Source organism: Apostichopus japonicus, chromosome 5, assembly GCF_037975245.1.
Source record: "Apostichopus japonicus isolate 1M-3 chromosome 5, ASM3797524v1, whole genome shotgun sequence".
NCBI lineage: Eukaryota > Metazoa > Echinodermata > Holothuroidea > Aspidochirotida > Stichopodidae > Apostichopus > Apostichopus japonicus.
Window position 1 is genome coordinate 10,591,742 of NC_092565.1, and position 26,920 is coordinate 10,618,661.

At 38.0% G+C, this 26,920-nt stretch overlaps 2 protein-coding genes across 3 annotated transcripts in view; one reads left to right on the forward strand and one right to left on the reverse strand.

Annotated features, from left to right (window-relative positions):
• LOC139967616 (uncharacterized) overlaps positions 1–7,524 on the forward strand; it is a 33,951-nt gene extending 26,427 nt beyond the window's left edge. Inside the window, exon 19 of the mRNA XM_071971578.1 lies at positions 1–7,524. Within this exon, the coding sequence (XP_071827679.1) occupies positions 1–693 (693 nt within the window). The 3' untranslated portion in view covers positions 694–7,524.
• Positions 5,088–26,920, reverse strand: LOC139967619 (lateral signaling target protein 2 homolog). 2 transcript variants are annotated; one of them, XM_071971582.1, is made up of 12 exons: positions 26,725–26,920; positions 24,874–25,027; positions 23,352–23,476; positions 22,046–22,195; positions 21,291–21,433; positions 20,081–20,170; positions 19,873–19,974; positions 18,074–19,366; positions 16,709–16,860; positions 11,064–11,321; positions 10,080–10,183; positions 5,088–9,382 (listed from the first exon to the last, which is right to left on the reverse strand). In XM_071971582.1, the coding sequence occupies exons 1-12, from the start codon at positions 26,758–26,760 to the stop codon at positions 9,266–9,268; spliced, it is 2,724 nt and encodes a 907-aa protein (XP_071827683.1). In that variant the 5' UTR covers positions 26,761–26,920; the 3' UTR covers positions 5,088–9,265. The 2 variants fall into 2 exon arrangements, with proteins under 2 accessions (XP_071827683.1, XP_071827684.1); XM_071971583.1 differs by having other exon boundaries at positions 16,709–16,857; positions 26,725–26,919.

The window sequence follows — 26,920 nt, forward strand, 5'->3', positions numbered from 1 at the left end:
GCAAGCCTCTTCAGTTTCTTGAGAACCGAGAACGGGGAGAGTTTGGGCGAAGGATACGAAGAACTACCGGAGCACCACATCTCATCTCAGACGGATGCCGCGTCTCTTCCATCAGACGACGACGACAGCACTGTCGAGATGGAAGAGGAAGAGGATGCGCCATCCGTGGAGGAGGATGGAGGATCAAATGAGGTGGAGAGAGAGAAAGCTACGACTGGAGATGCAGCAGACCTCGAGACTGGGAGAGATACGATACAGAACCGAGAAACCCTCAACGTTAGCAAGGTCAAGAGCGGAGTAGAGGTCATCGAGACTCCGACGTCCAAACCAAGCGACTCCTGTCAAACCTCGATGAGTGTCGACCGGTCCAAGGGAGACATTAATAACAGCGAAGGTCCAAACGATAAACAGAGAGCTGAGCCGAAGGACAACTCGAAAGAGACGGCTGAGACCGTGTTGGTTGCGGAAGAGAGACACTTGGAAGAAAGATGTCGTGTGAGTCTGCAGCCCAGTCTGCCCCTGATGCGAATCAAAACAGAGAGAGTCGAAGTAAACAGAGTGAAAATTGAACTGCCGGACAGTGTGAGATCAGAGATCAGGCCAAAGGTCACAGAAACATGTGACAAGGTCATTGACCTCACAGAGTGTGACCTTTCAGATGAAGATGATGTAATATTAATATGCTTGGATTGAAGGGCTCATAGGATTTTTGCGTATCTTTTCAGATAGAGTCGATTATAAGTTGAACTTAGTGAACAGAGAGTGAGAGAGATGCAAATGGATCTTGGGAGGGATGTGAAGTCAGTAAATGTGGATGGAGACATCGGTAGACACCTGTCTCGTAGGATACATAGAAATGTATGGAATGCATGAGAGAGGCATGAGGCAGTATAGATGGATGGGTGGAATCCTTCTCTAGCAGTCAATGCAGTTGTGGATAAATTTGTCCCAAATAAAGGCAGTGTGGCATGGAACACAATGGAGTGAAGTGAAATGGAAGGAAACTTGGATAGAATCCTCCTAATAGTTAATGCAATTCTGGATTAATTTGCCAGGAAGGAAAGGATAGAGGCATAGAAGAGAAGGAAATGGTATGATGCAGTATACTTGAATGGAAAGATTGGTCAAATCCTACAGTTATATAAAACTGGGAGATTTAGGGACAAGTATGCTTTGAGTGGAGAAGAAAAATAAAACAGGACAAAAATGAAACAGTTTTGCTGTTGCGTACATTTTAGCATTGTGTTAAAACCAGAAAGAGGAAAAGCATGCCTGACTGGGTATGAGGAATGATGATTAGATTGATAAAGGTAATATAGGTTACTGGATTAATCAGGTAATGTAGGTAACAGGAGTTATAAAGGTGTAATATTGGTAACTGGATTGACAAAGGTGTGACATAGGTAACTGGATTGATAGAGTAATGCAGGTAACAGGACTAATAAAAATTAACATATATGTAACTAGATTAGTGGGGTAGTATAGGTAACTGGACTAATACAGTAATATATGTAACTGGACTAATAAGGTAATATAGGTCACAGGATTATTAAGGTAATATAGGTCACAGGATTATTAAGGTAATATACTTAAATGGATATTCAGACATCTGCCCTTTATTAATCTTCCATTAAGCTCAGAGTGCTTTGTTAAAGTTCCAAATGATTACCTTTCAAAATGGTTGTTTGCAGTAGTATACTATGTCACCTATAGAGACCTATTAATCTCTCTCCACCTTCCTCTGTCTCTCTAAGCAAGCATTGAATGAACCTGCTTTTATCAATCTACTAAAATTCTCCTAATAAACCTGCTTCAAAGTTCAAAGTAAAAGTTGTTTAAATACCAAAAGTCGTAAGTTGCAATAACGAAAAAAAGAAATATCAACAGAGATTTATGTGACAAAATTATATTAAGAAACACTAGGGATAAAACTGTATGCCAATAACTTTCATTTGTTTAGTATTCAATATTATTTCTACTCTGTTGTTTGTTAGTTTGCAGTACCTTGCCATTTGGAACTTGTTCTAAGTAAAAGAATAAAAAAGTCCATTGTTTGTACAATAAGTGTTAATGCTGGAACTATTTGAAAATTGAAAATACCAATACCGCAGCTGTGGTATGCATGTATTGGTGGATGAATTATTCATCAGATATCAAGACTCCTTCGTTTTAGTTTCTTGCCTTCAAAGAGTCTTTCAAGTTGTCATCTTACTAACATTTTTGTCACAGATTGTACCGTGTACCTCTGACATGTAGAATAAGATGGGACTCACAAGGTTTTATCTCATGACCAAAAATATTAGATGTATATATTCCTAGTCGTGTTTTTTTTTTGTCCCCTTTTTTTAAAATTCAAAGCTACTTTTGATGCGTCTTTCAAAGTTCTCTCCGACTGGAAAACATAAGCATGAATTTCGGTCAAATCAAGGACAGAAGATTATGTGTGCTTCTTGGCAAACATCATGTGGCTAGTTTGGGTAGCCATTTGGGGGGTTCAAGAAAAAGACATTGACATATGCTTATAATTAAGGTAGAATCATTTTGTGAAATAAGGGTCACATTTTTTGACAAATGTCTTATTTTGAGACAAGTGTCTCATTTTGTGACATAAGTGTCTCATTTTGGGACATAAGTGTCACATTTTGGGACAATTGTCTCATTTTGGGACATAAGTTTCTTATTTTGAGACAAGTGTCTCATTTTGTGACATAAGTGTCTCATTTTGGGACATAAGTTTCTCATTTTGTGACATAAGTGTCACATTTTTTGACAAATGTCTTATTTTGAGACAAAAGTGTCTCATTTTGTGACATAAGTGTCTCATTTTGTTTTCCGTTCATTATCATCCCATTTGGTAGTTGTCCACCAAATTCTGTCATTGCAAAGTTCATGTCCTTGAAAGGGTTTTCAGAATTCTTATTGGTTATTTTGGCGGTTGATTCAAGTCAAAGTGTTTGATGTAATCTATTCTTTGTGTTGTTTTGTACTCCTTCAAATTAGTCTATCAGTTAATAAACTAACTAATAATCCATAATTAAAATTGTTTATGACATTGAATCACCAATGTTTTTTTTATTTTTGGAAAGTTAAATCCTGTGATCATAGCAAGTAAACTCAATGCTTTTTCAGCTGAAAGGAGAGACCAGATCAAACTTATCTTTTAGTTGTAGGTTTAAATTAGGAGTAGCATCAGATCCAAAAAGTTCATTATGCAGGGCTTTGTTGCTTCATAGGTGGTGACTGCCGCCATTACTCAGTGAATTAGAATTCCATTGAGCCTTGATTAAGTAAAAACCCTTCTTTACCTTGACTTAGATGTGGCTTCTTTGTAATCACATTTATAGGTTTTGTTATGTTTATACACCAGTTTGGTACAAAGTCAGACAGTTCTGTTTTATAATTCTAAACTGAAGGGGCAAAAAAAGAAAAATAACAGTTTCAAACTATGCAATGTTTCACAAATCTAAGGAAGTGACTTTGCTTTCAAGTGCGTATCAAAATCATTCTTAACAATGATGACAAAGGCAAGACTTAACAGCTGCTTGTGTCTTAAACGCAATTTTTCTTGCATGTATATATAATCATGTATGAATGTAACAGGAGGAGGAGCTTCAAGGGATAGCAAAGTCTGAAAATTTCAAAAATCATTCAGTTCAAAACTTGTGAAAACTTTGTTTGTAGCACATTGATCCACCTTATCACTTCTTTCCATTGTTGAGATCAAAATAAAAGATTGCAGTCGCTTTAACTTTATTTGAATGAATGCATTGAACGATACCTTTGATGACATACATGGAAGACACAATTACTGCTGTTATTTTCCTTCAAATATTAAATGGTTATTACCTCAAACAATAATTCAATTGTGTGACTGCAGATGCTATTCAAATATTTTATTATGCTAGTAAGGTATGATAAAGTTATTTCAAAGTTCAAACATTCACTTCCGAGTCGTGGAAGGGTGGTAGTTGCACAATTATCAAAATTATATTGACCTATGCATTACCTCGTCCAAATAAGATCAACTTCAACATTTTTATATGTCAACTTCGGAGCAATTAAGCTGTTGAGATATAAGTAGGACCAGTGTGTTCCGTTTTAGCTGCGTGTAACTGTTGTTAGACTTTGTTATCCCTTTATTATTAATAATAATAAAAAATTGTATGATTTTTTAAATTTGTTATCCTTTGAAGCTCCTCCAGTGACTTTTATACACGAGTATAAACATGCAAGGAAAATAATATTAAGGAATAATAAAATTAAGAAAGCTTTAGTGGAAGTACCGAACCTTAATTTTGTGAAACAATGTTAAGTTTTAATGAGAAAGGTAAACAGCTTCTCTGAAGACGTATCTAGTAGACTTTAAATGTTCCTATGTTGTATATGCCTTAATTGTATGCAAGACTTGATTTTTGTAACAATTTTTATTTTAATTTTTCACATTATTTGTTTTAGAGAGATGAAGTGGTCTGTATTTGTGCAAGTCCATGTATCTGTAACTTCATATATAGGTCTGTATTTTACATAATACACAATATTATTTCTACCTAATCACCGCCTTCCATAATGAAGCAGCTATTTTTTTTTTTTTACTTTTGTATGTACATATCTTTGTAGCCGTGTCATTAAACAATAAACATTACAGCAATGAAATGATTATCCTCTTAGGTTTATTTCGTCTCGTCAAAGTAGAGGTAGCAGTCAGGGACCGTAGGTCATAGACAAGTCTTAAGATCAGACAATTTGACTAATTTCCTCATGTCTTAAATACTGTTCCGTACATCTCTTAAAAGTTCTTTCCGATACCCACAAAAATTAACCCCTCTCTGCAACAGAGAAAGGTTGAGAGTGCCGTCATATCTGAATGTCAAGAGGTGCTAAATTTGTCAAAATAAGTTCACCCAAGGACAAAACCATGTTTGGGTGAATGTGGACTTTTCCTTGGGAGGGGGGGGGACCCATTTCTATTGCTGCATCGGCGGCCAGCTTGCTCCTTGTTATGCCACTGGTGCTGGATAGTGAAAAATTTGCAATGAAGAACTTGAAAGAAAGTGCAAAACAAAAACAATACTCATTTTACTCAAAAATGCAATTTTGTGACAGTATTGTGTATTGATGTTAGAAGCCACTCCACATATGAAACAAGCATTTAATTGTACAACAAAAGGTTCTGCTTATTCATTTCAATGAAAAAAATTTACAGATTTTTGTCTTGTTTTCTTTTGATAAGCTTAACAAAAAAAAACAAGAACACCCTGAGGGCAGTGATAACTGCCTTCCATCTTTGACTCTGTTGACAGAGAATATATTGTATAAATACTATATTAAATATACTTGTCATTATGAAAATTAGTCCATGGCACAAAGTACAAACTACACTGCTGTCATGACAAACATGGAGGGTAGGGAGCAAGTGGGGTGGGGGAATAAGCCCCCCTTTGCCCTTCTCATTTGGCTACACCTGTCCCAGTGCCTCAAATAGCTCTATGCACCTCGGGATGGGTGGGGGAGGAGGGAGAGAGAATTCCTTTCAAAAGGTCATCTGCAGTACACTGGTAGTAGAAATTCTTGAAATTTATAATCAAGTTTTACATAGATGTAATGAAGAGAACTATTAAGGCAATTACATCAACTAGAGGGTGAAATCTCCCCATCACCTAAGACTTAATCGAATTGACCCCCTCTAGGACTATCGCTCCCCTATTAGTACGTCCCACTTGTATCTACTGCCACTCAATACCTGAGGTTAAATGCTTCTAGTTAACTAATTCATTCCTATTGCTTAAACACAAATCTCAGTTGCTTCAATTTCTACTTATTTTTATTTGGATGAAGGCAAACAATTTTAACTTTTAGGGTTTACTAAATGATATTTCTTTTTACATTAAATCTCAATTTTATCGTCTGGCCGACTGACATTTTATGCCATGCATCAAGAATAACAGTTTCCCTTGAAAAATAACCCACAAACTGTAAAGACAAGGAAGAAAGAAAACAATAATTTTAAGGAAAGTTAAAGATAGATTAATAGAGAGAAAGAAAGTGGGGGGCAGAGAGGGCACTTAATGCTAGGTTTCAACATTAAGTCTGAAAAGAGATAAGAATATCAGGCACTAAAAATAAAATCGTTTTAGTAACTTTCTATTATTACTGCATTATGCACCCCCCCACTCCTTCCTTACCCCAATATGTCCAGGAAAATGAAGGAGTAGTGATGAGAAAGGACAGATATTTTGATTTACCCATTTTTGTTTTGTTATGTCATTGTTTTTCTTGCATTAAACCCACTGGCAATTTGAATATTATCAAAACAGACAATCATAGACGACAAACGTTTACGGTTTGGGTCAATTGAAACAAGGATTTTGCAAACATAATCTGCTCAGCATCGAAGAAAGTGGAGACCATAGCCCTTCTTTTTTTACACCCATGGCCAAACGAAATACACTACATCTTAATGTATTCACGATGACCATATATTGAGGCAGGAATTACCAAAGACAGAAAAACAGAAAATGAGCCCTTTTGATGATTTTCAGAGTGGAGCCCTAGCTCAGCAAAGTATTTGTTCTATTTGTAAGCTCTTCTGAACATATTTTACAGCCGTTGTCAATATTTAAACCGATACAAGAGATTCTGGGTAAATGTTATGACTAGAGTTGTCACTTGACAACTGTCCAAGCTATGGAAGAATGAGGTCATGGAATATTTCCCCCCTTTTTTTTTTCTTTCTAATGACAATTGAAAGTTTCAACTGCCACTATGACCCTGGAACTAACAAGTACTGACTATTACTTTACATTTACTACTAACTTAATACTTCTTGATATCTACATGTTATTGCATCCTCACCCTACAGGCATTACGACTTTTAAATTCAGATCGAGAAGAGGGGGAGGAAGGGGGTACGGATGGGGGACAGGAGGGGGGGAGGGTGATGGTACAAAATAAGGGGGTGAAGAAAGTATTCCTGTATGATGACCAAGGAAGACATCAAAGAAATTGAAGAAAAAAAAAAGTATATAGAGAAAGAGAGATTATTATGAAACTTAAACAATTTCTTGCACAGAATTTTAACTTTTGCACTTGAGGTATGATTTTTTTTGTTTTTCTTGTTTAACTATTAATAAGCCTCTAAATTTTAGAGTCAAATTGTGCTATGTATATCTATTGCTGTTGATATTCAATATCTGAATCATTCCCCCCTTTTATTTTATTTTTTTTTGGAATGAGAACCACCCATTGGTATCATCCTATTGGATCGGGTTTGTGGGGATGGTTGGAGGGTAGTGTCTTACTGTACACATAGTATTGTGTGTTGGAGATTAAGATACTTTGATAATTTTACACCAAATAAACTCAACTTGCAGATGACAATAAGCGGTAGGTTTATGCCACCTTCAGTTTTGCCTTTTTATATGATGAGCGATTTTGACACGTTTGAACAAAATCATGGTTTTTGAAATAGTTTTAAGGATGGGAAGAAGTGGAAAGTTAAATGAGACCTGCTAAGATTTGTGCCCACCCTACAAAAATAAAGTAAAGAATAAAAGATTTTCTAAAGATGAACTATCTTGAAGAGTGAACTTTTGATTGCTGACATTGCTAGTCCCTAAAAGAGTTTGCCAAAAAAACACCAAAAAAAGGCTATTAAATGTGAAAGAAGATAAAAATAAACAATAGAAGGGCAGTCTAGAAAAAAGAAAAGCGAAAAAAACTTTGTTCCGATGAGGTATTCTAAAAAAAGTTCTCTGTCCAACTGTGCTGGGAAAATAAAAATTTAACCCCAAACATTCCTTCCTGGGTACGATACTGAAATAAATATAAAATTTCAATGGAAGCTATTTCCAAACAAAATGTACTTCTGCCAATAAGAGCATCTAGGGCTCGACACATTTGAGAGATAGATATAAACTAGAAAGTTTGTTTCCGAAATGTGTGAAAGATGAATGAAATTCCTGGCAGCCAAGTAAAACCAAACTATGTTAGGTGTTTTAAGATTAAAGAATGGGATAAAGTACTCTTTGTGGATAACTAAAAGGAGGATAAAAACAAACCAAAATTGTCCCACTCTGTTGTGGGACGGCTCTGAACATAAAGCCCTGTTCACACTGTGTAAGATATGACACGATAAGATAGGATCAAAACAAAAAATCTGTGTTCATGCTACGTGTGATGAGTTGATGCGATAAATGTGACACCGATGGAAATATTTGTTGTCACCTCTCTTGCAACCAACAGTCATGGTGTAGACCTTAATTTTGGGCATCACGTGTGGTGGCAACAGTACGAGATGTTGAACACCTTGGATGAAATTGAACTAGTTATTGTCACTCTGCTCTACATATGGAACAAACATTTAAGCATATGGACATTACGTTTGTGCTCATATCGGTCAAATCAAAATACCGTCAGTCTGACACACATTTATCATATGACAAAAGTTAAAAATATATTTTATAGCATTGCATCGCCTGTAGTGTTAATGGGCTCATAAACTTACACAGTTTTTCAACTTTATTTTGGTTTGTAACGTATTGTGTCGTGCCAAACCTTGTGGTTGATTGAAAAGAGTGTGAACAGGGCTTCACCCATAGAAGACTAATTGAAATGAAAAAATAACCACTTGGTGGGCAGAGGAAGTTCTACTTATTGCAGAAAATAGTTATACTGACTTCCAGAGGATAGATAGATAGATAGATGAGGGGGCTATGCTGAAATACATTCAAAGACATGTAAGGGCAACCTCAAATGCATTCAATACTATACAATGCACTCTCGGTACACTTGTTCATGTGAATGCCAAAGCTACCCTTTTCTTCTATATCTTTAGGTTACTTCCACTGTATATTTTAATATCTACATCCTTAGTCAAGCCCAAACTATGTAAATCTTCAATGGCAAAAGGCAGCAAGTTTGACACAATTTGAAGTCTCAGGACAACTAGGTTGGTATAAATAATAACGTAACAAAACAAACATATATTTCTGGGAGTATTCCTCTTAAAACAAAAACAGTTTAGTAACCTCTCAGGAAGAGGGTCATACCCTGCCTTTGACATATCCTGGCTATTTTAAAGGGCATCTTTGGGGGGGGGGGGGAGGGGGACACTACATGATTCGGTGGACTCAAAAAGTAAACATTTATTCCAGGCTCGTTGTCAACCTCACGAACTGAATTAAATACTGGTCAGCCTCAAAGAATCTTTAACCAAAAGGGAAGGTTACTATTTACAAGACTACTGGAGGAATGCAAGGCACACCTCCTATGGTTGAAATGGAGTGACCTGAAACATGTAACATCTATTGCACACGCGTACTGGTTTGGACTGTCCGAATCTCGGCAGAGGTACCATATTGGCTGAACATCGAGCGCAGAAAATCTGAAAGAGATTTACAAAACGATAACAACTTTGAGTCAGTTTTTGATGTCAGAGAGCTCCTGCTACTGATTAAAAGTGATGGCGATAAATCATCATGATAAATTATTCAAAAAATGGTCCTGATTTAATTTTGCTTCATCCGTTTCACATGTCTAGTTCTTTTCTTTGTTTAGGAGAGGGGGCGACCATGAAACGACCCAGTTAGACCGAATCCCCTCGTTTATTCCTTCTACTCATCGTGGTTGCGAATGACAGCTAAAGAGACAGAGACTTCACTCTTGGCTCATCTTTGTAACCCTCCCTCATTCCCCTACATCTCCATCTCCCATCTCCCAATTGTCTGGCTCCAGCATATCTAATCAAGACAAATTAAATCCGGCGCATAAAACTTGTTAAGCTAATCTAGGAGAAAGAAAACCCTGAACCTGACTGTTCCACCCTATTTATTACTCCCTAACAAATATAAAAAGAATAGGTTGTAACTATTGGAACCCTCGAGACTTAGCGGCTGGCTCTCCGACAATACTTAACCGTTAGAAAAAGTTCGGACATGACTACCGGACCATCGATAAAGGACTAATAACACACATATATAGTAATGCGACTCCATTTAACACACGTATATTCGATGCTCTTCAACGTTCAGTACTTGTTTTAATATTGTGCTAAAACTCCACTTTTTCAGACCTGCTCTTACCTTCCCACAGTTTCTGCAGTGGTGCTTTCGTCTTAGGACTGTGAAAGTAGACTTGCAAGCCAGACATTTATTGACACTGTCATCTGATACCCAAGGAGGAGGTTCTGTAAGAGATGGCAATTAAGAAATGCTGACTACATTACCCAGTTGTAAAAAATAGGCTTATGGATTTTTGCAAATATACAAATGGTAAATGTTCTCATATTATACAAGCTAATTGTCTCGGTTTCAAATTCATCATTTAGTTATGCCTCTTGATTTCTCTTGATACTAGTTTTTCCAATATACTTTGCTTGAAACACTTCCTATGAAACACGACCTATGATGCTACATTCCATATTGCACTTGCATTTCATACTTGTTATGAAACCAAGGTTTGTTTGTTCCATGCCAGAATGAGATGGCCTTTAAAAGACTCAGTCTGACCTCATATCAACATGCAAGCAGTACTGTTGTAAGACGCCCTCGATGCAAGTCAAACACACACTCGCTAACAACCACACTACTTTAGTGAGGTCTACCTCAAGCCCATCGCACACTGTCCGACTGATCGAGACAAGACTCAACGCAACCCTCGTTACGGCGAAAAATGTGGACGGTGTGATTAAAGACTACAACAGGTCATCGTCTTGGCAGTTTTACATCGCATCTTTATGAATCATGAAAACTGGCAGTTGGTAGTGTGCGGTGGCTCAGAACAAACAAGAAAACTGTCCAGCCTGAACAAATGTAACCAATCACAGCAAAGTAATTTTGAATCGGTCTTTAACGAGAAAGGAGTCATCCTGGGTGTCCGTCCTTCGTTTTGGCAATTTTACGCTGTGGGATCTGCACCACTATCGAAAACTAGGTCAAGGACGGTTGAGTCGTGATCAGTCAAGTAGTGTGTGCGTGGCCGGCTTAAGTCTAACGTAAAACTTTTTTTTTATGAACTGATGACCTAGTCTGTGACTCCACCTGTCCGGTCAATACCACAGGTCTCACCTTCCATAGAGTGTGCTCTGTTCCTGGACCCGTTGCTCCTATGTCTCCTCCGTCTACTGGCCCCTTCAGCTGCTGCTGGATCTTTATCCTGTGCGACGACTCCGTTGCTGGCAGCCTGCGCCTCCCCCTCTATCCATGTGGAGGTCTCCGGCGGCAGGCTACCGTGATAAGTGGGATTCTCGGCGCACACCTCGAACACTGTCTTCAGGATGCCTCTCAAGTCACTGGCATAATTTGTTTGCAGCTGGTCGGCCACGCCTGTGTAGAACGAGAAAATGACAGCATGACATTTATACAGTCAATGACAAGACGACAACCATTGTCTCACATTAGAAATAAGAGAGTAATATTCATATAACTGAATCTGCCAGTTGCTTCACCATTGGTACACAATTTGAAATATGGTGAATGCTGACAAATAGGAAGTTATAAACACGGATATATGCAAGTCTAAAATCTACAAAATTGACTGAGCCAGTGAGCGATAAGTCAATATCGAACAGGTACACAAACCAAATGATTCAATTCAACAATTGGAACATATTTCCAACTACAGGAAAAGACTGCAGAACATTGGAGACACCCCATATGGTGTTACTGTCCTGTATTGTACTGTAATGTATTGTAATTTACTGTACTGTATGGTACTGTACTGTTTTGTACCATACTGTATTGTACTGTATTGTACTGCATTGTACTGTACTTTATTGTATTATATTGTACTGTATTTTACTATACTGTACTGTAGTGTGTAGTACTGTACTGTTATGTTCTATACTGTATTGTATTATATTATATTGTACTGTATTGTACTATACTGTACTTTCTTGTATTATATTGTACTGTATTTTACTATATCGTACTGTATGGTACTGTACTGTACTTTCTTGTACTTTACTGTGCTGTAATGCATTATATTGTACTGTATTGTATTATAACGTACTGTACTGTATTGTATTATATGTACTATACTGTACTGTATTGTACTGTATGGTACTGTACTATACTATACTGTACTTTATTGTACTATACTGTTCTTAAATGTATTATATATATTGTACTGTATTGTATTATAATGTACTGTAATGTATTAAACTGTACTGTATTGTACTGTATCGCATTGCACTGTATTGCACTGTATCGCATTGCACTGTATCGCATTGTACTGTATTGCATTACCAAAAACATTACATTTCATGATTTTTGACCTCTGCAAATATTCCAATATTATTTCTGTCCTTATATTGAGCTGACAACACACGGGGACAGCGACGTAGCCAGGAATTTGAAAGGGGGGGAGCACTTTTTGCGATAGATATGGATTTTCAAAGTTGTAGGCATGACTATCTGAGCGGAGCGCCACCTTCAGTTGGCGCGGAGCGTACAAGAAAAATTTTTGGTTTTACAAACCCCCCAGATGGCCGGAAACGGCCATTCCTGAGTGTTCATTCTGGTTCCCTGGCCTCATGCTAACTTGAGACACCTCATTCAATATTACTTTTAATCCCAAAAACAAACGAGTTAAAATAGTACGTAATTCAATACTACATAATGTATTAAAATTAGCAAGGTACGTGTACAGAGTAGTCTAACTTTTCAACTTCTGATACTTGTAGATACAAAGATAGGCCAGAAATGTCTTTGATACAACTATAGCCAGTAGTTGTCTTTGATACAACTGTAGCTAGTAAATGTTTAAGTTAGCCTAATAAGAGAAGGCGAGAGCTATCTGACGATTGCCATCTGATGCAAATTTCTCAACTGTTTTCTCAACTGAAATATTATCTGCGTAAACGGGTTCTTAACTACATGTTAAAAAACTGACAAGATCGGATCCTAGTCTTTTTCGGCGGGTAGAGTGTTGAATGAAACGGCACGCGATAGAAATGACAGCCTATAGATGACAGAAGAATAGGTCACCTAATTTAGCCATATTCTTGCTACGTTCATTTCAATAGTTTTTCCTGTCTATACTCTTAAACTCGTCCAGCAAGCTTATCGATTTGAATTATGGGTGTTTTTAAAAAAAAGATAACTTGGCCAAAAAAATGTAGGCCCGGGCCTACAGTGCTACATACTGGCTACGCCCCTGATCATATGATATCATTATCAGCAGATTTTGTTTCCTGTTTGAATTCTTTTACATGTTCTTTTACATAATATATCAGAAAGACAAACATATATCAGAAAGACAAACATAGTGCTCTCAGTGGCGGAGCTACGGGTATTGGTCAGTATGGGCGAGAATGATCTGTAGGGGCGCTTTCGACACAATCTAAGCGGAGCGCCACCACTGGTTGGCGCGTAGCGTACAGACAATTTTTGAGTAAAGATACTCCCTAGATCGCCGGAAATGACCCTTTCCGGGCCTGGCTAATTTGCAGATAAACGAAGAATAAATAGGTGTCATCGCCAAATTACACCAACAAAATGTGACAAATGTCAATAAGTAGATGAGAGCGCAATAAAAAAGTCAATAATCTAGAATAAGTAAAAAGTGGTAAAGAGCTGAAAAGGGCGCCAGCAGTCCATTTGAGTCCGTCAGGGGGGGGGCATCCGCCCCCCTGACTGTATGGACGCTCCGCCACTGAGTGCTCTTTTACAATTTTTTCCAGTAGGATGATTCTTGTTTATTGTCCAATGTCTGGACTTTAATACATTTGACGAACTTAACTGATGGACAATATAAACTTTCATATTTTGTAATATAGCCAGATATGCAGTGGCCTAAAAACAAATATCGTTATCGCAGTGTATTAGCAGTGTAATACTTATTATAGGAAGTGCGTATCACGTACGATTGCTAGCTTAGCTTCATAACATGCTGTTCGTGCAACAACTTACGACGACTCATAGAACGAACGTTGTCGACGTTGTTGTGCACACAGTTCGTGACATTCCATAGAGTGCTGTTAGGTAGGCAATATGTATTTTATTACGCAGTGGCCAACTGTAGGCTTGTAATTGGCTATAAGCTAAATTTAGCTAATTGCATCTACCAAACTAAGTAAGTATAGTTGAATGAGTAGGCGTGAATGTTACTACGATTACAATCGAGTTAACGGAGCTGACGAGTATTCCAGATCAAAAGAGCACTGACAAAATACCATGCTAAAAAAACGACAGTTTAAAAAAAAAAATCGACACTGAAAGGGGGGGAGCAGTCGCTCCCCCTGCTCCCCACCTGGCTACGTCCCTGCACGGGGACAAGAATGTTTCTTAAATAAGATACACCTGTAGAGGAATGTTACGCTGCTATCACAAATCGCTTGACATAATCAGCATGCAGCCAAACAGGTGCAGTCTGCACATTCAATACGTATATATAGCGTTCTCCTGCTATGATCTGCATTTCCGGACTACTCATTGCCTCAGTTTTGTCAGTCTGAGAGCAGAGTAAAACACTAGCAAAGGGTGACGTCATGTAAAGGGAATTCTGCCAACATCCCTGCTGGGTTTGTCTCCACTCAAGCCATGACAGAGTTGTGTCATTAAAAGCAATATACAAAAACTTCTCATAATTATATTTATTATATATGTTGCCATGAGAGTGTTCCAAATACATCCATCAATCCATCAAAACTCATTGCAATGGTGCACTGAGAGTGTCCAAGATATATTCAATAAATGAAATATCAGGATTGGGGTTATCGATTACATTTTTTGGAAGTAATAGTAATCGATTACTTCGATCAAAATGCAAAGGAATCTTAATAAATTATACTTTGGCAAAATAATCATACTTTACGATTACAAATGAAGTATCAATCAAAATTTGCTAAAATTAAAGAAGTGAAGACTTCAATGACACCATGCACAAGGGGTCTTCATTTTTCTTGGTAATGGGGGTGGGGGTGGGGGCGGGTGTTGAAAGCATACAGAATTGCTGCATAATATTTTCAGTGTTAAGAAAGCTAGACATTTATTGTATCTATATTTCTGGATGAACAAGTACTACAGACTTACATACTCATTACGACAAACTTGAATCTTTTGAGAAGCATTCTCATTAATACTCATGCAGCTACAGTATGTGTAGAAAAAACGTTTCTTATCTTCATTTCTCTGTCTTTACTTCTGGCAATTAGTTTTGGGCACTCTGCCAGAAAACTTTGTAACCAATGACATTGGCAATGATAACAAAAAGAGGTATTACAGTAAATTACAACTATTGTTTATTTAGAATTCTTTCTTGTGGTTTTCCAATTCCTGTTTAAATTCCTACATATGTGACAATGATGATATTCATTACAGAAGAAGTGTGTGGGAAGGTGATCATTGGATTAGGCTGTTAGTTTAGTGCTTAATGATATCAGGCATGTACACCAGTTAGTGATAAATGATAACAAAACTCTAGAACTAGCCATAGCACACAGTCATAATTATGGAGTCTCTTCTTTTGTTTTATATTTTGTTGCACTTGGAATAACTTTGGCATCATTTGATTCACAGTGTAGTGTATTTGAACATTTTAACATGCCAAGTTTAGTGACTGAAAGCAGGTTAATTTTTTTCTTCACACAGAAAATTATATGTTATTGATCAGGGGTGGGCAACCTACGGCCTGCGGGCCACATGCGGCCTGCCAGTGATTTTTTTGCGGCCTGTGAGATGTCTCAAAATAAAGCAAAAAAATCTATTTTACATCATCACAAAAAACGAGCTGGCTGCTTAGAAATTATCGGCACTAATGGTGATGTCAGGTAGGCCTTTTATCCCCATTAATTATCAACTGTACTGTATTGACATTATGTTTTTGTGAATACAGATTAAGTACACACACCTATTGCTTGAAAGTCCTCGGAATCAAAGGTTTGAAATCAACAGCAGGTCATTGGTTAGTAGCTGCCCAGTCAATTTTTCACCCCTTATATCTGGCCCATTCATTCAAAAAGGTCGCCCACTCCTGATGTAGATATTTCTCAACTCATCAGCAATGTGTTACGGTTTGTTTGTTATAATTGAAAGTTTAATCTCTCTTATCAATATATAAACTTGTTTTACACAGTAACCTTACTCCAAATTGATTATTTTAACTTTTGTGATTTTGCAAAGTTTGCACAAATTAAAAACATAATTCTCTACCCTCAGTTTCTATTTTAAATGTTTTTCTTGTCTCACATGACTCCACTCTAACCTTGCAATTTTTCTGTTTTCACTTTGGTTGACCTGCAATTGTGAGTTAATGCATTTCTACTTTTGATTTCCATTGCAATACCCTTTTTGACACCTACATGTATAAATGAGCTACGATGTGAGAGTGTCATTAAACCCAAACCAAACTTATCTAAATAAAGTGTTACAATTCCTGTGGAATAGTTAAGAGCTCACTACATGTAAAACATATGGGGATCATCTAGGCAAACATAGAAAGAGCTCAAGACGTTTATCCACTTTACAAACAGTCAGAAAATTCATTTAATCAGACAACATTGTCATGATTGTAATCACGACTACATGCCCAAGTAATCTTATCCTTTGATTCCTTTGATTTTAGTCGTAAACATAATTGTAATCGTAATCATAAAATTTGAAGTAATCGTAATCCATTACATTTCACATATCATGTGGGCACATCCTTCCATAACAAAACAAATCATAGCAAAATAAACAAAACAAAGTATAACCCGGTTGGCAAAATTTACCTGATATGCAGACAAAGAGACGGTGAACCAGGTCACTGGAGCTGGAGAAACGGGATCGGACTTCTTGCCTAGCTGCGATTTCCGCTGCTTGGATCGCCATTTTGATCTCCTGCGCGTCTGGATTGTCGGTCAGACTTGATTCTGAATCGCTGCTGGAGGGAATACATCCATATCTTCAAATAATGCATTTTAACGGACAGTTATCTAGACAGCTTTATTACCCCTTTATTATTGTCATATGACGTACACAGTGAATGATTTATCCGGGTATCGCACCACAAAATGCCATGTAAGATTGCTGTACAAGCGCAAAGATGCATAGCGATGTTTGTACACGGAGTCATAGTATTTTATAAGAGGGCAAAGTTCACAGCCTTCAAAGAGTGCTGTTCAGAAAATGTACACTAAATTATTTCCTGTATAGTATAGTATGTATGGATTTATATGAGACCATGATATGTGTACGGGTTGACATTTCCTTTCATTTTCATTTTCTACAGTTTTGATGAATTATGCAGAGGGAGGGGTGTGTCTCTACTCATTCATTGCTTGCATGCTCAAGTCACAAGTTTAAATATTTACCTAAACCCAATGGGGTTTCCAAGATGAAGAAGGTTCACATGTAAACAGGGTTACCGATATATCGGGATGGAAAGTGGGACACTGCGTTAGTACTAACTGAAGGTTAGTCATTGGGTCTTAACAATGTTATGTTGACCTAATGTTAAAACTAAAGTACTTACATGATTACATAACGTAATAGCTACATTGACGTTAGTGTCACAAGGCTTTTCCCGCCTAGCTTTTGGGGCTAGTATGTCCTCATCAATAATGGTTTGTGTGTTGAAAATGCCTCTTATGATGCTTCCAAAATGGTCATGTATTGTGGTGCGTACTACTCTGCCTGTACTTTTTTTTAAAGTTTGGGTATCGTACAAACAGAGACACTTTTGAATGTCACAAAGACCTTTAGAATACCAGGACACTTTTGGTTATCCAGAGGGACAGTATATTTTCCTTTCAACAATAGGACAATCCGGATTAATCAGGACATATAGTGACACTGCATGTCAACAGTGACTGTCATGCAAAAAGGATAATGCACCCTTAGAAGAATTTGACTACTACTACTTTGGTTAGAATTGATGAAAAAGATGGATATCTACTGGCAATGGGATTCAACTCTTTTCTCTTTGTTCTGAACCTACTGGGAATGAGAGGAGGTGGGTAAAACTGATTTCTAAGGTAGAGAGGTATAAATGTATGAAGGGTGCTCAGGTGGTTTGGATTACCAGTCAGTGGACATCGTCATGATTTATACTAGGGTTCACAGAATAGTTTTCCCTGTGAGTAAGGAAGACATACCTGTCATCTGATTCCCACTGGTAGTCTGGTTCCTCTTCGCCGTCACTGTAGGAGCAGCAAGAGCAAGTGCTGCCACAGGACCCCATGCTGCTCCCCGTAGATCCCGTCCTGTTGGACGCTGCCGCCAGCCCTAGCAGCCCCGTGACTCTGTTCATGCCGCTGGTGGTTTGTATGTTGGACCCTGTGCTGGATCCCGACGGGTTGCGGAGCCTCAGGCGTGACCTCTGGGAAGATGTGCTGTCCGATTCATGGGAAGCGTCGCCGGAACTATCGACGGTGGCCCACATCAGGGAGTGGACCATCTCATTGTCAAAGACGTCGTGGATGGTTGTGCCCACACTATCTGTGGTGTTTAATTCAGTACTAGCTAGACCTTTACCAAAATGAAGAAACGAATCGACGCCGTTCGGTTTGAACTCGGCAGATTCCACCTGAGGCAATTTCCTCTTGGTGTTTTTGTCCTCTCTGAAAATATCGTCTGTCTCCGTCATCTTTTGAACAATGTTTTTGTCCCCCTGAGGAGGTTGACCTATCAACCCCTCGAGGGGGGCTCCGTCCCCCTTTTCCGACCCATCGCACGCAAAGTTATCCTGACAGGACTCGGGGGAGGTGTTCTCCATGGAACAGCAGTGTGAAGGGGTACCCAAGCCACTGTCCTCTCTTTCCACAGTCGTCCTGGCGGTCTGGCAAGGAGCACTAGCGGCTTCCACACCATTGCAGGTCACGTCCGTCTCCGGTCTGCAATTCGTTGCGTCCCTCTTCTCGCTATCGCTTGAAGATTTCCGCCTGGAGGTCTGCCGTACGGTTCCCTTCTTCCTACAAGAGGTGTCCACCTCCAGGGATTCCGGACTGACCACCGGCGGCTGGGAGCGGCGCCGTCTTCTCTTCTGGCTGGGGATGTTGATCCCTTCGCTCTTTGCATGGCCTTTATGGCAGTATACTACTTCGGCATCGGGGATGGGTGTTCCGGATGGCGGGAGACTAGATTTCCTGGTGGCCTCCATGCTGGCAGCGCCCACGCTGGCGTCGCACCAGCTGTCGTTGGCTTCGACCCTCAGACGGTCCTCCAGCATGCTGAACGATGGTACGCTGCTACAGGCGGTCTCGCACTCTGTGACCGAACTCTCCACTGGTGAAATGTAGCTTTGGGCATCGTAGTAAGATCCGCTCTCTTCGTACGAAAGTTGAAGTTCATTTAACTGCTTTTCGATATCTTCCCAAGAGTGTTCATTGCTGCACAGAGCCTTCTCGAGTAAGTGGACCTCTTCCGTTGTCAGAGTCCTCAACAACTGTCTGTAGGACGACGGAATAAGACAAAATGTAAATAAGGGCTAAACCATAGATCTCTATCAATGCTGGAAGAGTGAATTGAATCCCCTAACATCTCTCCTGAACTACACTATAGGACACTCCAATCCTCTCCATATTAAACGACTCATTCCACATCATTAGAAGCCAAAAACAGGAGACTGACAGAGAACTTACAAAGAAATGATTGACTAAACCAGTGAACTCAACCAATAGGAATATTTGACCTCAAATGACCTTTGATGGCCACAGATAACAATAGGGTTCTTCTACTCACTCAGATGTATCCACACACCCAGTACTGAGTTGAACAACCATACCTACTTACTGAGTTATAAAATTTACAAGCCAAGGCATCACACACACATACATGAACACACACATACCAACACACACACCATCACATAGATTCTTGTTGCCTCTGGAAACAAAAACATATCAATATATTACTTGTACATCAACCCTGGATATGGACAAAACTATCCTCTTACCTAATTTTGAACAGCAGTTGGTAAAATGGTTTAAAAAGTTCTGAAATATTATCAGGATTCGTGTCCAAGTTAAGAGGTCCTTCTGGAAATATTACTAATCCGCTGTGGACAATAAAAAAAGAGGAGAAAGGATGTCAAACCGTCCCAAAAAGCAAAGAATTTTAACCAAATCGATTTGTAAAAGTTTTGAATGGACGCCTGCTTTTACCTTAGAATAGCTAGCCTCGGTATTGTGACCATAAGGCCCGGTTCGTAATCATCAACCTCTTCTTGGGTCAGCAAACCGGTGGTCAGGGCCCTGGATGAGGACAAAGAATATTAGAACGGATCAAGAGCCATGGAAGAAGGTTTTGGACCTTAAAACACATTCCATTCTACAACAGAATTTGGAGATTTGAAGCATTCTTTTCCCACTTTTTATTCGATGTTTATTCAATGCTAAATTTCCATAACGACTGCAATTCATTAACACATTCCTTTAATAATAAAAATAACAAATAATAAAGAATTTTTATAGAATGTTTTTTTCTTTCCAATTGGTGTTTAACATGTGATTTATACTACAGCAAAATATGTCTAGACAACGGGTGAACGGTTGAATAGATGTCAATCACTACTTATTATTAGAGTCATTTACTTTCATTTGTTGAAAACATCTAAGAGTGTGTCATAGTTTTTTTTTCCAATTTTGCTATCAATTTGATTGAATCAAATTTCATGGACAAATCAAGGAGATTACTATAAATAGTATAGAGAAATGGTAAACTTCTCCAAGAAAAATTTACCATGACAATATCACAGACCATCCGTATAAACTTAAGAGATGAAGAGTTGTTATTCTCCTTTTCAAATACTTTTCAAAACATTTTGCCAACATAGCAAATTGAATCTGATGTGCGCAGTTTATCAATCTTTTAATTCCAGTCTCTACCATCTGGCACCTGCTATGTAACTTTGACCCAGCATGTACTTGAACTAATGGCATCTCCCACATATCCCAATTATCTCTCTCATTTTTTATTTCTCCCAACAATGACAGTCCAGAGGGAACCATGTATGAGCAAAAACACAATTGACACAGCTTGGTGATTAATAGCACAAACAATCTCGAATTCTTAGATCACTTTAAGTCACAAATTATCCTGACACCTTTGAAGAAAAACAAAAGCTGCTACATCTCCAAATCTTGGTAGCAACTTGCCAATTGTGCATAGCATTTTGGCTATTCCATAACACCCATAATTAGTTATATGGCGATACCCCATTAATGACTCCCTGAATGACATAAATGAAAGGTTAACGTACATGTCGTCCACTCTTTTCTCAATTATACCAGACGGATACATCGATCCGTTGGGTGTTACATACATATAAATGAGAGTAAATGATTTCTGGATGTCACCTTCATCTGCACTCACCTCTCAAGAGTCTGACAGAACATGACTATAACATCCTGCAGGGTGTCGTATTCCAGCGCACTCTTGACCGGTACCATTGCACTTACGTAACTTAGCTCAAACTCAGCAAACACTTCGTCAAATTTTTGAAGGGCATTCTTCACCTGCAGTGAGAAAATTGGGAGGGTTTCAATTTCTCTGGCAGCTTTCAATGCCAAATCAACATCTCACATTTATTTAGTAGTAAACAACTATTGACTTTCTTCACTTCCAATCCCAAGCACCTCCCCCCACCCCCCATGCATACACAACCTCTGTCCCTAAAACACCCATTAGTTTGTTTGCAGCTTCACTATAAGATGCAAATAAGTTAAAAATACATCTCTTTCTAACTTAATGCAAGTTAATTCTTTGAATCTCGGATCAAACTTGGGGCACACTGTGGTTATAAGATGTTTGTATTTATCCCTGTTTAATGTGGTAAGGTACAGTGGAACTCACACACCTGTAGATAAAGATCAACTCTGCTCAATTTCCATGTTGGACATGAAATGTTTAATTTCTTGACTTCCGTGCCAAGTTTGGAATTTGAATGTGCCAACTATCCATTAAGTGTATTATACAGGCAGCCAAGTTAAAGTTCAGAGGGGGTTCATTGTGTTTTCCTCTCTCATAGGGAATGATGAAACAGGAAACAATGATTAAAAGAAGCAAAGTATCAAAAACAAAAAGTTTTAAGCGAAAGATTTACAAGGCAAATGCTAATTTTAACAGACCTTAGTCGAGTAGGTAGTGGTGTTCTTATAGCAGTGATCCCTCAGAATCATCCTGAGACTGTCGATTGTTCTCGTCAGAAACCTAGCCAGCGGTCTCAGGGCTGCACTCTCGATTTCACGATTTAGAATGACTGACCCCGCTGCTAGACACTGAAATATAAAGCATTTGTAACATTTTATCGATATAAACGAGGAAGACATGATCAATTAAAAGAACGTTGGATTAGTTTAACTTTGGATCAAGAAACATTGCACCATTCTGACCAAGGCATTTAATAATTGTTCTAGAAATTTAAGAAAGCCTGAAATGTTTAAGAGTTCAAGTATATATCCTTTTAACTGCCTCCCCCTCCCACCCCCCCCCCACAAAAAGAAAACCAGCTAAGCAAAATCTTTGTCAGATTGGGAAATAACCTAGTTCAAATGTTGCATCTGGGTGCTGTCATTAGGTAAATCTGTGATGTCATAGTGCCCACTACAATACGATCTGTTCAAAAACGGTTTACTTTCTCCGTTTTTCTTTTCATATTTTCGACGTAGAATGTTGACAGTGCAGACACTGAAATTATTTCCCATAATGAGGTCATGTGAAGAGCTATTCCAATATTTTATATTCACCATTTGCAAAACTTGTAGAAAATATACTTTGTTATAAATGAATCAAAAAAATTGAAGAACACATGGCTTGATGATGTCATGTTTAGACTTGATCAAGTCTTCAGTCTTGTGTGTGAGGAACCATTAAGTCTGTGATATCAGTCTTGTGTGTGAGGAAGCATTAAGTCTGTGATATCAGTCTTGTGTGTGAGGAAGCATTAAGTCTGTGATATCAGTCGTGTGTGTGAGGAAGCATTAAGTCTGTGATATCAGTCTTGTGTGTGAGGAACCATTAAGTCTGTGATATCAGTCTTGTGTGTGAGGAACCATTAAGTCTGTGATATCAGTCGTGTGTGTGAGGAACCATTAAGTCTGTGATATCAGTCTTGTGTGTGAGGAACCATTAAGTCTGTGATATCAGTCTTGTGTGTGAGGAACCATTAAGTCTGTGATATCAGTCTTGTGTGTGAGGAACCATTAAGTCTGTGATATCAGTCTTGTGTGTGAGGAACCATTAAATCTGTGATATCAGACTTGTGTGTGAGGAACCATTAAGTCTGTGATATCTCCTACAAGGAATAAGACTTTTCTGAGCTATTTTGGGGATGTTGTTATCTATGACAAATAATGTTGATTGGGTCTGTGCCTTTCTTTAAGGTAACACCAATGTACAAAAATTAACATTTTACCAAGTCACCTATAAACTCACCTCAGCACCGAACCATAGTTGCCCACCTAGCGTCTCTTGTAAAACGTCGTCTGGAAACTTTGCCCTGAATTCTCTACTTGCTCTTTCATTTCCCAGAGAATCTTGCAGAATTTCTTCAATTATACCTTCAAGAAAATTTCAAGAAAAAAAACAAATGGTAAAACCAAAACCTAATTCTCTTTACTGAGATACAGGGGAAAGGGGAGAGCTAGGTCTGTGCTGTGATAAGCAAAACAAACATTACATACAGTAACATACTCTAAATTTCCCATTGCCATTGATTCTATGTTTGCACAGTAGCACCTTTGACTCAGCATGGTTTAAGAAAAGAAAACAACTCTGGCGGGAGATCCTGCCATGCACTCATCATGCTCATGTTCTAAAATTCCTTTCATTCACTTACATCACATCTGCAGTACATCCACAGTTATTTCAACTACAGGAATCTTTTTGAACTGCCTGTAAAAACATTGCATAATCCTGGCAAATGTTAGTCTTCCTATGCTGTATGTACGTACAGCCAATGACACAGTGCCACTCTCAGCAGCATCCTGCTACAAATACTAGAACACAGAGCAGAAGCAGTCAAATCTTCTACATGGTGATTTCCTTGACATTAATAAAAATTATGAAAACAGTCTTCCACACATACAGTACAGTAACGCATGTATCCATGTATGCTTAAAGTTTACATCATACAGTAGACTCAGACTAGGTGGGAAAATTCTTATCAAGTGTTGCATCACCAATTACTATGCAAAATGGTCAAATTGCTATATATATATATGCACATGACATTTTGCCAAGATACTGTAGCACTTTAATGTGAACATAGGAATCATCACAGTTTAATAATCTGAGCAAGTCCAGAGCCTTCAAATTCTGCAACACAAACTTTGAACACTAAATTGAATTTGAACTAAATTATATCCTGGTGCCGGACACAATTTTCTAGGTTTTGTTATTGTAGAGAACAGAGTATCGTCAAATCGAAGTACACACTGTACCCAAACTTGTAACATCAACATGCCTAAGTGATTATAACTGTGGACAGAAAATCCTATAGAGTACAGTATATACTGTACATACTGTAGCATGTACTCAAGGACTCACAGATCAAAACTGCTTCTGGTGCGTACTGGTGCGTACTATCTTTATTATGTACAGTAAATTGTCAATGTCAGAGGTGGCCCTAGATGGATCTTACATGCAAAAATGAAATTTGGTACCTAATTTGTGTGCTGCAATACTTAAGCATTCCTTGTCTTTTAACAATGTACTTGCAATTTTATCCCTAAAATGATTGGGAGAAGAGCAATTTATAGCACGTCGTAAACATTATTAAAGTGAAATAATTTTTTTTTTCATTCGTCCCAACTTTCCAACAGGTTTAAATTGGTCTTACAATTGTGTAATTTACATTCTCTCAGTTAGACATGAAAAGGTAGACAGTATTGTAACAAGATAGGTCCAAAACGTTGATCTGTTTTCGTATGCACTCATGTTGAGCAATGACACTTACCAAGCACTCTGTCTTGACATGTTCGCAGCCTGTTAACCAACACAGTACATCTTTCGGGATCCTGGCGTCCATCAAAACTGTCAAGTTCCTTAGAAATATCTACTAAGTCTAAATCAGCAAAGTAAAACCTACCAAGGGGATGGAAGTCAGTTTTCTATAAAAGATATAAACAAATTAGATAGCTTATAGTTGTACAAGAGCTATATATTTCTGTTATTGTGTCCACTGAAAATGGTGAAATGCAACAACTACAGTAGTTATCCTAATCAGTCACTTAATGTCAAAACCATCAGAAGTGAAAGTTATCTGATGTAAAAGTTTTTTTAGTTTTGACAACAGATTAGATGAAAATATCTCATGATGTGTTTGATCATGAGACTTTGAAAACAAGAATCACAAGAAAACTAAAACTGACATGTGAAGAAGGATAGAATTTGGGTTTCCTGATGCCACAAAACAATTCCCTTAGTAGAGAATTTTACATTGAATTTACCAAAAATGAAATGAGATTGATCATGTAATTAACAAAATCTAGAGAGTATTGTTTCACTTTTGACCCCTCAATGTGTGATGGTTTCAACCTTTCAGCCAGGCAAAAAGACAATTGGCATTTTGACTAATATCTGAGTCATGGTATGTTAACATCTTTCGATGGCTAGATCTTTTGGTGGCTAGAGTTTATTGTTGGCTAGTTTCTGATGGCAAATTATGTTAGCCCTAAGCTGTAAGCAAAATTTTGTTACTTTCCAGCATTTTATATTAAATTTAGCTACAGTGTACAGAGTAATGTGCTTTCAAAGGAGGCCCCACTCCCAAGATGTTACTGTTACTGTCCAGCAATTATTTTACCACCTGACCTACCAAACTTTCACAAAACAAAATAAACATACTGTAGCTCAAAAGTGGTCTCTGTGACTCAATGACACACAGTGTTGTGGTTGGCAGGAATATCACCTTATTTTAAACTCAAACTTTGCGTCAGGCAAGTACAAAATTAAGTATTTAGACCAAACTTCTAATAGCATGTACTCAGTGTTATAAATGTTATCCACAACATGCAAAATCTATGTTGATGATGCAATTAGCTGTCCTGTTGTTACTTAATAAACAGTCCAGTAATATCTAATTAACCTTAATTCATCTCACAAAAGCATTTAAATTTCAATTCTAGAGGATTTCAACTTCAATTTATAAGAAAATAATCGAGAAAGCTTTCATAATTCTTTGGTCTTTTCATTCAAAATAGGTGGCCAGATGGCAGATAGGAAAATGATTGTAACTTGTACACTAAGTCACACAATTCTAGGCTCGGTAGAGTGCTTCATCATAAAAAGTAAAGACATACCTACTTCTTTACAAAACGAACATAATTTCACTTTACATGTAAGTTTCTCTACCTCCCAACCGCCTCCCCCTTTGTTTTCCTTTCTTTGTTGGAAATACTGATCATCAAAGTTGAATCTGAACTGACTCACTTGTGGTTTACAACTTCACATGTGACATTCACAAGGTTGAGAATTATTTTGGGATTGCTATGCCCTACCATCTGCTACTGCTAGCAGCTTCCAATTTAGTTTTCATTGTTTAATTTAAGGCCAAACTAAGACATAAATTAACCATGTAAGTGTAACTGAGAGTAACTTGAAAGTGTATGTGTCCGATACTTTGGCCCAACACATTTGGGCCTAGGCCTTATTGAATATTCAGGAGTTACACCTGGCCTATTGAGGTTTATGCCTAACTGTTAACTGTTAGGCCTAGGATTACAGTAACACTAAATTACATCTAAAGGATAGGCTACAACTTGTACAAATTGAAATGGGCTAATCTTCCTGAAATAAATTAACTTACCTTTGGCTTGTAAAGCCATTTTCTTATGGCTAACATCGCGGACCTTTTTCATATCAGACAAGTATTGGTTAAACCTACATAAACGTTACGATTGGTACAGAAAACCACTAAAAACTGTCAGAAATATTTGGTATTTTGCTACACTTGCACAGTATGTTCGTTACTATATTGGTAAATTACCCAAAGCATGAGCTGG